Below are 13,428 nucleotides of genomic sequence, written 5' to 3'. Positions count from 1 at the left end.
GCCAGCTCCTTCTGCTGCCTGCTGGGCTCGCTCCCCTCCTCCGCCCCCGCCTCTCCGGTCCCGGCGGTCTGCTCGGCTCCCCCGCGCTCCCCCAGCTCAGCCACCCGCGGCTTCACTCGCCCAGTCCGGCCGCTCCAGTCCGGATCTCTCTGCCTCCCGACCCGGGTGCGAGTTCCAGCAGCTGGCGAGGAGGCGGCAGCGGCTGGCCCGGGTTCCCCTCTGCCGCCTCGTCAGCCCGAGGTTGGCGGGGAGAGAGCGGCCGGGCAGCCCCTGGAGCCCCTCCGAGGACAATGCACCCGGCGCTGGGCCACCCTCGCGCGCTCTCGTCCGCACCCGCCTCCTTTCCGCCGCCCCCCGCCGCCGCCCGGCTACAGCCCCTCTTCCTCCGGGGGGGCTCCTCCCGCGGCCGGAGAGGCTCGNGCGACAGCAGCACCAGCACCAGCACCAGCCGCGGGGGGGGCGGCGGCAGACGCGGCGGAGGCGGCGGCTCCCCGAGCAGCAGCACAGGCGCGGAGCGAGAGGACGACGACGAGAGCATTAGCATCAGCAAGCCACTGGTGCCCGCCGCCGCCGCGCTCCCCGGGCCCCCGGCTCAGGGGGGCGTCCCAGTCTCCGCCACCGCGCCCGCCGCCGCCTCCTCCACTTCCACGCCCACCTCCTCCTGCAGCATGACCGCCGCGGACTTCGGCGCGGGCGCCGCGGCCGGCACCGTCGGGGGCCCCGGGAGCCGCTCGGCGGCGGGCGCAGGCGGCACGGGGACCGGCGGCGGCGCCTCCTGCTGCTCGTGCTGCTGTTGCTGCTGCGGCCGCCCCACTCGCTCCGGCCGTAGGGGTCGGCGCCGGGGCTGCTCGCCAAGCCCCGGGTGCCGCTGGGGCTACCAGGCGCTGTCTGTGGTGCTGCTGCTGGCGCAGGGCGGTCTGCTGGACCTGTACCTCATTGCTGTCACTGACCTGTACTGGTGCTCTTGGATCGCCACCGACCTGGTGGTGGTAGTGGGCTGGGCCATCTTCTTCGCCAAGAACAGCCGGGGCCGTCGGGGCGGCCCAGCGAACAGCACGCACAACCATCACCAGCTCCACCACCACTCGGCTCCGCCTCTGCACCTATCCGCTGCGGCGTCGGCGGGGGCCGGGGCCAAGGCTCGCGGGGGCCGAGGAGGTTCTGGAGGCTCCGGAGCCGGGCCGGGGACGGCTGGGGCAGCGGGCGAGTTCGCCTTTGCGTACCTGGCTTGGCTCATCTACTCCATCGCTTTCACCCCTAAGGTGGTGCTCATCCTGGGCACATCCATCCTGGACCTCATCGAGCTGCGCGCGCCCTTTGGCACCACGGGCTTTCGCCTTACCATGGCGCTGTCCGTGCCGCTGCTCTACAGCCTAGTGCGTGCCATTAGCGAGGCGGGCGCGCCCCCGGGCTCGGCGGGTCCCCTGCTCCTGCAGCCACAGCAGCATCGCGCCGCGGGCTGCTTCCTGGGCACGTGTCTGGACCTGCTGGACAGCTTTACACTGGTGGAGCTGATGCTGGACGGCCGCGTGCCGCTTCCGGCGCACCTGCGCTACCTGCTCATCGCCGTCTACTTCCTCACTCTTGCCTCCCCAGTGCTCTGGCTGTACGAGCTGAACACTGCCGCAGCAGCTCCGTCCTGGGGCCAGGCCTCCGGGCCCGGAAGCTGCAGCCGCCTTTTACGTTTGCTGGGCGGCTGCCTGGTGGACGTGCCCTTGCTGGCGCTGCGCAGCCTCCTGGTCGTGAGCTACCAACAGCCGCTGTCCATCTTTATGCTCAAGAACCTCTTTTTCCTTGGCTGCCGTGGCCTGGAGGCCTTGGAGGGCTGTTGGGACCGGGGGAGTTGGGTATCCCCAAGTCGGGCCAGAAGCAGCTATGGTGCTCCTCCCTCTGCCCCTCCCCCACCTCCCCCACCACCACCTCAGGGAGGCTCCCAGCGGGGCCACTTGGAAAATGAAGGGGGCCCTCATGGCTATGTCAACACTCTAGCTGTTGCCTCTCAGAATTGAAGCAGTGAAGGGCAGGGGCCCTGATCTTGGCTTTAGGGTTTCCGCCCCCCTTGGCTGTGTTTGGAGGTAACTGTCGATAAGACAGAAGGCCAGTGGATTCTTCTGCACCCCATGGGTAGAGACTGCTTGGAGGGAGACCAGCAATATACCGTGAGGAAGAAGGGCCCATGTTCACCACAGTCTTCTTCCCTGTCCGGACATACAAGGGATTGGATACATGTGCCACCCGCTTTTCTCGCCTTCATCCTGATTCCTATTCGGAAAGGGGTTCAGGCAGGGATAGTGAGCATTGGGGTGTGTGTGTGTGTGTGTGTGTGTGTGTGTGTGTGTGTAGTGTATTTTCTGGGTGTCAGTTTCATGCCCCTTGCAGTGGGAAGGAGATCTAGAGAGGCCTTGCTTCACAGCACACATACCACCATGCTTTCCTGCCTGGCTGATGACCACCGTCCCCTCGATGGAGTTGCTTATTTGCTGTACTCCAAGGGGGGAGCTCACCCAGGGTCTTCCTCCCTCCTGCCCNTCTCTGCTCAGCTTGGGGAGGAGCAGGTCTCTATGGAAGGACCAAACACCCACCCTTTCTTGGGTGAGCACNCATCTCTACCTCTGTGCTTCCATTTCCAGTGCATCACACACTGATGCTGCTTGAAAAAAGAAAAAAATCAAACACTCAGAAGTTGCATTCAACAGGGCCACTGGATCCCCTTGGGGTTTGGTGCCAGATATTACAGGGTCTGTGGAGTACCAGCCATTGGCTTGCTCTCCCTTCGCTCCTCCCNCTGCACCAGAATAGTTATCCTGCCTGTGTTGGTGCCAGCCGGGTTGGAATTGGGTTCACAGCAACTGCTTTAGCGCATTCAAATGTGTGTGAGGTCAGGCCCTTAGGGACCCGGGCAGTAGCACCTGTGCCTTTAGAAAGCTTGGCATAGAGCTGAGAGGGTGTGACCTTTCACCTCTCCTCTGCTTCAGATCTCTTCAGGGAGAAGGCACANTGTGGAACCCTCCTGCCTAGCCTTCCCCAGCAGGGTTNCCCTGGAGAGGCTGTCCTTAGGATTGTCCTTCAAGGGAAGTCAGGGTTGGCTCCTGCAGGCTTCACGAGGGATGTCATCCTTGGAGTCTTTAAGGCAGGATATGGATTCTGAGGGCAATCAAGGTTCAGAAGGCACAGGAGCCAGGCCGGGGTATACTCACCCCAACAATGGGGTTGGGGGCGGGAGGGTTCCTCTCCTTCTTTTTTGGGAGTTTTATGTAGCGTAATGAACCTAGACAAGAGACCAGAAAAAAATGATCTGTAGTTCTGTCTGTTACCTGCTAGGTTTGAATACCATACCATTTTACTGTTTAGGCCTCTNGGGTAGTATTCTTTGAGTTGGGGCTTGAAGGGTCTGGTCATAATGCTGCCGTAAAGGTAGTCAGAGAGGAGCTGTNCAGGTGGACTTGAGGAGGGCTCGGCTTCCGTACCATGTCTGGCCTTAGGCTGGGAGACCTGAGGGAGGTTTGCCAGCTAGGGTAGGGGACAGGCATCACAGGGTCCTCTAAAGCCAAGCACAGGGGAAGGCCCAAAGTGCCAAGTCGCTGACTAATAACTCAGCAGCCAGGCCCATATCCCTCATTCCCTTCACCTTTGTTAAGACCTTCTGAGAACCAAGGGCTGTATGGGGCCCCTCTTATTCAGCTGCCCAGGGCTATGGGCTGAGGGTATCTATGTGGACAGAAGTGTGGACGGCTGAGCTGGAACACTCGTGGGCCTGCCCAGNTAGCGTGGGCCGTGTGGAGGGTGTTTACAGTCTGCNTTACAGTCTGCGCTCTACGCTCCTGCTCTCTCAACTTCGGCCAACTAGCTGCTTTTCACAGTAAGCCTGCCTTTTCTCCTCAGCCTGGCTGACTGTCTTTCTGACTGGACTCANGGTCCTGAGCCTAAGACCTGGGCGGGGGCTGCAGCTGCTCCCAGTGCTCTGACTGTGTCCCCCAGCTTCGCTGTGTTTCTTGCTACCTAATTTCAATGACTGTGAAAAGAAATGATCTCTGAGCCATGGCCGGCTCTGGCTGGCCCCCAACCCACCCTCTTTCTACTGTTTGGATAGCTGTCCCTCTGCTGTGGAAATGCTGTCTGCTGCTGAGAGACTGCCACTGGATTTAGGACAGGAAGGCTACCATTTCCTTGGTACNTCAAGAGACATGGTCACATGGCCACGTGTGAGCGAGGCCAGGGTTGCTGAGGGCCTAGTGAGGGCCCAGCACAGGTCCTGTACATCATCTACAAGTCTTCTGTGAGTATCTGACTCAGGGCTGGTCCCTTCCTCTGGGCTATTTATTCTGGCTCTTTTCAGTCATTCCCCTGTTCCATTCACACATGACCTACTAGGAAGTCCTCTTTGTTTCCTCTCTTGCTTTCTAGGGTATCTGTAGACAGGGATCAGACTTGAGATGTCCCCAAAGTGTCATGACCAGAATAGTAGACTGTCCTGAGTCCCGGAGAATGGNCTATGGAAGGAAGGCTGGGCTCAGAATTTAGCCTCGTGGGCTCCTAGCCTCTGAGCATGGAAGCAGAGGGCCTGATCCCTGAGCTTCAAATGGTACCTGAGTTTTAAAAACAAGTTAATTACTTTGTAATACTGACGTTTAAACCCAGGGCCTCAGGCACGCTCGGCGAATGCTTGTCAGCCTGCCGAGCAACATCCCCAACACCAAGTCTTACTCAGTCTGTGCTCTCTAAAGACTTGCATCCCATCTTTTAAACATTTCTTTGAGTGGGTGTCTCACTGTGTTCCCAGGGCTGGCTTAGAATTTGGGGGTTTAGGAGACCCTCTTTAGCCTCCCAAGGAAACAGGAGTGCCCTGTTTCATCCAACCAAGACTGTTCCTGTTAACCATGCTCTGGGAAGCTGGCCGGTGTGGGGGCCCAGAGCTGGGACAGCAAGCCCGGAAGAGGCAGAGAAGTGGCACCTCGCTAGCATTCATCACATTTCCCACCCCCACCCCCCCTTTTTAAAAATAAAACCAGACTCTGTTCTGAAAATAAAAACTTGAGACTTGTGACAAGCTTCCTGTGTGGTTTAAGACCATTCCTGTCCTGATTTCCTCACTGAATTCTTAAATGTCACTGTGACATTTGTCATTATTTTTGTAGGTTGGTATTGGTGTTGTGGCACCTTAGAGAAGTATTTGGCATGTGATTCGGGGAGGCAGAGACTGGGGCCTGGGCCCGGGCCTGGGCCATCTCAGACCTTCTGTTGTTTACAGAGGAATTTCCCAGTTGTTTCCGTTTTTCTTTTACTCCATGAGTAGCTTACCAGGGTGGAAAGCAGGAGAGATAATCTGCTTGTATGAGACAAGTTCTCACTATACTGCTTCAAACACCTAGATTCAAGGAATCCTCCTGCCTCAGTCTGCACAGTTGGCTGGGACTACAGCAACATGCCTAGCAAGAAACCATCTGCTCTTACTGTGTGGCTCTGCGCTCAAGTAGAAGTATAGGGTATAAATAAGGCCATTGCTTCAAAACAGTACAAAACACCAACAAACAGAAACACAGGAAGGAGACTAGAGAGTTTCAGGCAAACCAGTAGGACCAAAGTTGTAGGGTCTGGAGAGGTGGCTCAAAAGTCAAGAGCACTGGCTGCATTTCCAAAAGATGCAGGTTCAACTCCCAGCAACCACCAGTCTCAAGGGACAACTCCAGTCCCAGGGGATCTGATGCTCTCTTCTGGCTTCCCTTATCACTGGACATAGGTGGTGTACAGATATATAGATCAAACAAATAAATACATTTAAACACGTACACACAAAACAAAACAAAAATTAGGTGCCATGGTAGCTTGAAGGGACATGTTAAGAATGAATGAAAGGTGAGGGGGGCTGGAGAGATGGCTCAGAGATTAAGAACACTGACTGCTCTTCCAGAGGTCATGAGTTCAATTCCCAGCAACCACATGGTGGCTCACAACCATCTGTAATGAGATCTGACTCCTTCTTCTGGTGTCTCTGAAGAAAGCAACAGCATACTCACATACATTAAATAAATAAATAAATAAATGTTTATAAAGAGAGAGAGCAATGCACACACACACACAAAAGAGAATGAAAAGAAGTGGGAGATAAAGTAGGGGTGCACACCTTTGATCCCAGCACTCAGGAGTGGATCTCTCTGAGTTCAAGGCTAGCTTGGTCTACAGATCAAGTTCCAGGACAGTCAGAGTTACACAGAGAAACCCTGTTTCGAAAACCAAAACAAACAAACAATGGAATGCAGTGGGCAAACAAGATGGCTCTGAGAGTAAAGGCGCTTGCCACTGAGCCGGGNGNCCTCGGGATGGAAGGAGTTGTGTCCCATGGCTGTTTGCGACCACCCCGGTGCGTGAACGTGCCCTTCCCCACACCACACATAAAATAAATACACAAATAAATAAAGGTAAGAACACTTTTTTTAATTAAATGAGGTGGTATATACCAAAATATTTTGGTTTGTTTTTTTCTCAAGCCTGTGTGATAAATCTCACAAGCCAAAATGTATATATACACAGAAAACAACTCCAGGACANTGTAACANCACATTTTCATTTCNTCCTAAGTCTGTCCAGGGCTGTTATACATATTTACACACATCTTCCAGGTAAGCCAGCAGTGCCTGTTGGCTCTGGTCAGCTGGAGTTCCTCAGAGACACCCGAGAAAACTGGAGGAGACCTCTGGAGGACTGGTTTAGTGTGGGGACAGGGAGGCCACCCCGGGGTAAATGGTGGTGGTGCAGTACTGGTGACAAGGAAGAGGACAAAATCACACCCTGGGGCACCAGACCAAGGAAGGTAGAGAGCCGCTAGCTCATTCCTCAACAGTCACCTGTCAGGTGGCTGCAGCTCCTTTTCCTAAAGCACTGGGGGATAAGAAACTACTGAAGGCTACCTGCAGCCACTCTAACCCCCGTCTGTCACCTCTTAGATCTTCACTTCACAGGAGCCTTCAGATGTCAGCTGCTCAGTGGGGTCAACTTTCCCTGTGTTTAAGCTCAATTGTAGCTGAAAGCAAAACTGACTTTCACTTTCTAAGCTGGTTCCGTGGAAGAAAAGAATAAGGTTAACCAATGGAAGCATCTTGCCAAGGTGTGGTCACGCCCTTCTCAGACCACGGTTACATCACTTTCTCCAGTCTGAGATCAAGGATCCACCTCCTACTAAGGTGCCCATAACCCAAGGGTGATCCTTTAGGAAAAGTATCCAGGTGAGGAGCAGTCAGGGCAGGCTGGACAAGACCTTAACTCATCCATAAGCAAAGAAACAGAGAATGCCAAGTTCTCTCCATGCGGTGACCACCCACCTTCANTGTCCAAAATGGACAGGGCTGGCATGGGGACCTGGTGCCAGCAGAGGCCACAATGGAGAGAGCTGGAGGAAGAGCAGGGCCAAATAGATGGCCCTGGGAGCCACTTGGGGATGGGGTGATGTGACTGCCAAGAACATGCTACCCTGCCAGCTCCTTGTGTTAGCCTCCATAACAGAATCTTCCGTAACACGCTCTAGTGTGCTGCCCTGTGGCTACTTTCCCACAATGATATATNCACTTGGTGTGAGCCAATCCTGCACAGAGATGGCTTTGATAATCTCAGAAAGCAAACNCTAGAGGGAGAGGGCAGGAAGCAGCAGNAGAAGAGGCTGAGCAGTGCCTGAGGACACACAAGCTGCTCAAGCCCAGAACCAGGTCAGAGGCTTCGACTGAGGGAGGGAGCTGCTGGGCCTGTGGGGAGAGGCAGCAGTGTGATGAAGGAGCCACAGAGGGACCGGTTGCGGTTAAAATGTTCCAGCACTTCCTGGGTGTGGAGAAGTCAGCTCCTCTCAGGTGAACTTCACCCGTCCCTTACAGACAGCTATGAGGTAGGAACTAATGCGGTGCCCGTTTTAGAGAGAGCAACCTGGAGCCTGGGACAGTTGTTGATCTAAAGCTGCTCAGCTACTGAGCAGCAGGGCCAGGATGCTCTTTGTAAGGAACTTTCTGTCTAACACATCTGACTTGTGAGACACAAGTCCTGAGTTTCAGTGCCAGTCTTGCACTGATTGTGCCAAAGAACTCTTGGGATGTTGCTCTCTTACACAGGCTGGAGCCTACAGTATTGCCTGGTGGCCCTTGGTGAGCAGGTCTCCTCTGGAGGTGCCAGGGTAGGGCAAAGCCTGTTCTTCCACTTATTTAGAACGGGAATCTAAATACTCCCGCATCTAACTGCCCANTATGTCTCCAGGATACTCCCCTCCTCCNNAGTCCCTACTTTATTTTCAAGTTTTCCTGTCTTACTTCCGGGACTGGGGATGCAACCCAGGGTCTCAGGCTGAGNGAGCCATCTATCCCTGAGCCGCAGACCTTACCTGCTTCATTTTCACAGGCAAATAAAAACTAACCAAAGCCACCTTCATCTCCCATCACAGATGTCAGCTCCAATGCAGCTGGAAGCGTGGCTAAGGGACTTGTGTGTGGGCCTTCCGAAGCAGTGCCAAGAAACTAGATCTGGACTGAAACACTCTATCAAGTGACACCCAGGTCACCTCTAATGTCTCACCCTGCAACTTTCTAGGAGATAGGCAAAGAGCCAAGAAAGCAGCACATGGTGGCAGCGGCTGGCTTCTGGTGTTGGTGGTGGTGGGGTGTAAATAAGATCTTAAACAACTTGTGTGTGTGAGAGTGGTTTGCCTGCATGTATGTATGTGCACTGTGTGCATGGGCGTGCCTGGTGCCTGAAGAGGCCAAAAGAGCACACTGGATCCCCTGGCACTGGAGTTGGAAGCGGTTGTGAGCTGCCATGTGGGTGCTGAATGCTGAGCCTGGGTCCTCTNAGAAGGCAGCAAGTGCTCTCCGGCCNCCATCTTTTTCTGTTTTTTCCTGAGGCACATGTGTGCTAGACAAGTACTCTATTGCTGAGCCACACCTAGTCTCCCAAACAGGGTTCCTCTCATTCCTAACTACTGGCATGTGTGCCTACATACTCAGGGTCATGTGTGTGTGTGCCCGCCATGAAATCTGTGTTGAGATCAGATTCTCTCCTTCCAGGCAGGCCCTGGGGATTGAACTTAGAACATCAAAGCTGTGGCGGGGGGATGGGGGTGGGGGGCAAGCCCCTTTACCTGTGGAGCCACCTCTTAAAATTTGTTTCCTGTCTTGAGACAGGGTCTTACTATTACCAAGGTTGGCTTGGAACTCCTGTTGAGACTCAAATGTGGCACCATGCCAAGCCAAAACAGTTTCATTAGGCACGGTTCAGAATAATACAAGCATAAAGGAATGGTTTCGACATTCTTGGTGATCTTGGCATTTGTCTGACAGCAGATACCAGTTTCTAGAATTTCTAACATTCATGATGAGCAAAGACCTCTAAGGAGGGAGTGGTATGAAGAACATGAAATAGCCAAGAAGCCCCTGAGAATTCTGATCCTAGTTATATGGAAAATCTAGAACAGACGTGTCTAGAAAATGAAAGAAAGCAGACCTGGTGCTACCTGGGGCTGAGGAGGTGGGGGNCGGGGGGAGGAACACCAGGCCTCTTTCCGGGGTATATGAGTGTTCTTAAGGTGATTACACTGTTTGTCACTGAACTCTGAATATGCCAAGCCACTCAGCTGCAAAGGGACAGTTGTGAACTGTATGATGTGTGGATGCCTCTATAAGATCTCAGGAGAAAGAAATNGTGCAGAAGAACTAATGTACTGATATGATCTAATGGCAGCAGCTAGAAGCTGAGGGCTGGGAGCCCTGAGTGGAGTCGGACATGGTAGAGAGCAGGTCTGGGCTGATGTGGGGCTGATTTGCTGCTGGGAGAACTTACGTTTAAGTTCATGTCTGAAACTGGGGTGGCAGATGNCATAGGCTTGACTGGTGTCTAGACCCAAGGGCCCTAGCTGCCTGAATTTCTGAAGAAATAGAGCTGGGAAAGGCTGATGGGTGGGAGGGGCTTTCTCTTTCTCACTTGGCTGCTGCAGGGTTGAATACAGGCCACACACTGTCTGAGACTTGGAACCTCAAGGGCTTGCAGGTCAGACACAAGGTAAGAGGTGATTCAATAACAACTATGAATTCTTACCAATACAGCAACTTTATTAAGTCTTCATTACTGCACACACATATGCACACACACAATCACTGAATTCGTGCTTCCCACAGCATTTCATGATCCTTCTCTCAACTAAGTCTAGGAAGACCTGTGCATTCTCTAGAACCTAAGCCGCAAGGCTGCTGTCTGCCCCATGAGNGCGCTCAGGAGCTACTTTAAACAACCTCTAATACTGTAGTTATACAGTGACATGACATACTTTCCTCTGACCTTGAGGGCCTCCNGAGTTCTCCTGTTATGCCATGCCCCCATGCCCACTACCCTCACATCTTTCTCAANTCCCTCACTGTACCCTGAGGTAGAGCTCTCCAGGGATCTGGTGGCTGCAGCCCATGAAAGAATCACATGCCGCAGCCCTCCCACGGACTGGCAGCCAGCACTTGAGAGAGCACAGGATTTCACACGCCTCTTCCTGCTTCTCAAGTTTTGCATCACCCATTTCTATACCAGCTCTTTCTAAAGAACTTATCTGAGAAGACTTCTGGGTATATTTGGCATGAAGTTTCCTCCCCCATAGGGCAACANATCNACTCATGAAAGGAGTCCCCAGCTGCTCCCACCCTAGCCCCACAAAGCTCTCTCNACCNTGAGCTCTGGCTCCTTCCTAATACTCAGTCCACAGGCCACTCCCCTCTTGCCCAGACACCACCCTCAGGCTCTCTCGGGTTCTTCTGCAGCCAGGGCAGCAGCCCTCTATTCATCCTGGCTAATTTTACATCCTTACCGAATTTTAAGCTTCTTAGTGGCTAAGGCTGTGTCATGTAACTTGTTTTTGAATTCCAAATGTCTGATGAATAGTAGGTACAGAATAAATATTCAAGGAATGAGCAACACACTTGGCTATGAGCTCTGGGAACGGGCTGTGGATTCTTGTGCAATGANGACCAGATGCTCATGTCAGGTTATCAGGGGAAGGGGTGTGTTTAGGGATCAGTACCAAGATGTCTGCATTGATTTCTCTGAGGTCTTGCTATGTTTTCACACTGGCCCTGAACACCTGGCTTCAGGAGATCGTCTTAATCCCCAAGTGCTGGGACTTCAGGTATACAACACTATGTCAGATTCAGATGTCCACATTTCTAAGCCGGGCACTCCACACACACACACACACACACACACACACACACACACACACACACACAGAATACAACATACACCCTCTTAAGCAGCAGGCTCAGGAGGCCTAGGAGGGAGCCTGCTCTTCTGTGGCGGGTCTCCGTGGCTCCAAGCTGTTCCAGCCAGGGTTCTTCTCAAGCTCCCAGAAGAAAAGCTGCCTCTGGAGCTTCCTCAGGCTCTGTAGTTCCTCAGGAGAGAGAGACTCAACGGGCTCCCCCAGTCCTAGCTCTTCCTCCTCCNTGAGCCAGTCGGGGGGCTGCGGGGAGCTTCTGGAGATGTAGCCCTGGTCTGACTGCACTGACTGCCGCTGCTCCTCCTCAGAGGGTGTGCAGCCCTCAAGGACAACCTCTGACCTCGGCCAGCTCTCCAGGGGCTGTCCACNCAGGCTCTGCTGCAGCACTGAGAGCATTAGGCTTTCTAGCTGCTCTCTTGCATCACCTTGGAGGTGGTCAGGTGACATCATTGGGGTGCTACAGAGAGGCAAGTCATCTGAGTCCATGGGGAGGCAAAGGATGCTGTTCCTCTGGACCCCCAGCAGCGGGCAAGCCTCGCTGTCCTCTGTCATGGGCAGCTGGGCAGCTGCTCCACTGCCATCTGGGAGATGGAGAGGCTCCACCACATGAGCTGCAGGGACCTGCTCTGCTGGCAGCACCATACTTTGGAGGGTCTGAGCCACTAGCTCTCTCTGTGGCCATAGCTGAGGGTCCAGCTTTGCCATTCCACTTTCTTCCTCACTGACACAGACATCTACCACAAGGCAGCCTTCAGACGGGAGTTCCCGCACCAGGGGCTGCTGTTTGACAATTCCTCCCCCTGGTGGCAGCAGTGGGTCTTCGAACACTTCTTCATCCAGGGAGGGAAGATCTTGGCCATCAGCTAAGCAGAGGTTCTCACGCTCGAACCAGTCGGGGCACTGGGTTTGCCACTCCTGGAACCTAACCACAGCCTCCTTGAGCTGCCGGCCACTAGGGCTCTGCAGGTAATTGTCCCCTGTGAGCTCTCTGACATGGTGCATCCGGCCGGGTTCAAACATCTCCAGGTCCTGGATCCGGAAGTAAACCTCCTCAAATCTGTCCATGAGTGGGTACCTGGAGGTGATGTTAAAGAGGTCAGGGACATCCCTCTCATTACAGATGCCACTGAAGTAGCAAACNACGTAGGTGCCAAAGCAGGCTGGCCTCTTGAAGTCTGGCAGGATCATGTTCATGGCTGCAGTGAAAAGNTCCCCAGCAGGCTTCCAGTGGTCACACCGTAGCTGGACAGCAGGCTCAGCCCAACCCAAGATAGCTTTCCACTTTGCTTGGGTGCCTCGGGAACACAGGATGATGATTTTGGAGTTGCTCTCCACCATCTCCTGCTTCTGTCGGCTCACCCAGGTCATGACCCCCACCTCAGAGATAACCTGCTCTTCCAGGAGGTCAAGGGCTACTTCAGTGCCACAGGCAGTGATCAGGAACTGGGCGAACTTTAGGACCACCTCTACATAGAGGGGGTGGTCGGCCGAGTAGACGATCCAGACCTTCCTGGGCTTCAGGGGTGGGGGAGTCAGGTCTGCTACGGGCAAGATGCCTGGAAGAGACAAAGAAACNTGTGCTGATCCCCATGCCAAGGACTGGACCTGGGCATCGCTCTCTAGAGTAGCGGTTCTTAACCCTTCAGGGGTTGAATGGCCCTTTCACAGGATCGTATATCAGATAGCCTGCATATCAGATATTTATGTCATGAATTACAGTACAAATGCTACGTAACAGTAGCAGAGTTATAATTATGAAGTAACAACAAACATAATTTTATGGTTGGGGTCACCACAATATGAGGAACTGTATTAAAGGGTCACAGCATTAGGAAGGTTGAGACCCATGGCTCCAGAGTCAGCCTATGAACTACCTGCATTGAAGGCAGAGTCTGACTTTCTACCTTCNGNAAACAGCCTTCTGGTAGACCAGATGCTGCTACATTGCCTTGTGATTTATGAGGAAGCAGTGCGGGCCCTGTGTGAGCGGGAACCAGTCTCCCTCCCTCCTCGCTGCCACCAGTCTCCTCCACACAGCGCCAGCTGGTCATTGGCTGATATTTTCACCATTTTAAATGAAAAAGGGGTAGAAAGCCAGACATAGTGGTGCACCCCTTTAATCCCAGCACTCGGGAGGCAGAGGCAGGAGTTCTCTATGCCTGATCTACATAGAAAGTTGCAGGCCAGCCAAGGCTGCATAGTGGGAC

General features: G+C 53.9%; 2 protein-coding genes across 2 annotated transcripts in view; one reads left to right on the top strand and one right to left on the bottom strand.

Annotated features, from left to right (window-relative positions):
* The first annotated feature begins 243 nt into the window (after positions 1-243).
* Positions 244-4,981, top strand: Tmem121b (transmembrane protein 121B). Its single transcript, XM_021164063.2, has one exon. It carries the CDS (start codon positions 291-293, stop codon positions 2,007-2,009), a length of 1,719 nt encoding a protein of 572 aa, XP_021019722.1. The 5' UTR covers positions 244-290; the 3' UTR covers positions 2,010-4,981.
* A 5,077-nt stretch (positions 4,982-10,058) lies between these two features.
* The window catches only part of Il17ra (interleukin 17 receptor A), a gene marked incomplete at its 5' end in the record, with an annotated part of 21,717 nt that continues 18,347 nt past the window's right edge, over positions 10,059-13,428 (bottom strand). Inside the window, one exon of the mRNA XM_029478251.1 lies at positions 10,059-12,777. Coding sequence (XP_029334111.1) covers positions 11,276-12,777 — 1,502 coding nt within the window. The remainder of the gene's footprint in view (positions 12,778-13,428) is intronic.

Source organism: Mus caroli, chromosome 6, assembly GCF_900094665.2.
Source record: "Mus caroli chromosome 6, CAROLI_EIJ_v1.1, whole genome shotgun sequence".
NCBI lineage: Eukaryota > Metazoa > Chordata > Mammalia > Rodentia > Muridae > Mus > Mus caroli.
This window is presented reverse-complemented; position numbering and strand designations above follow the sequence as displayed.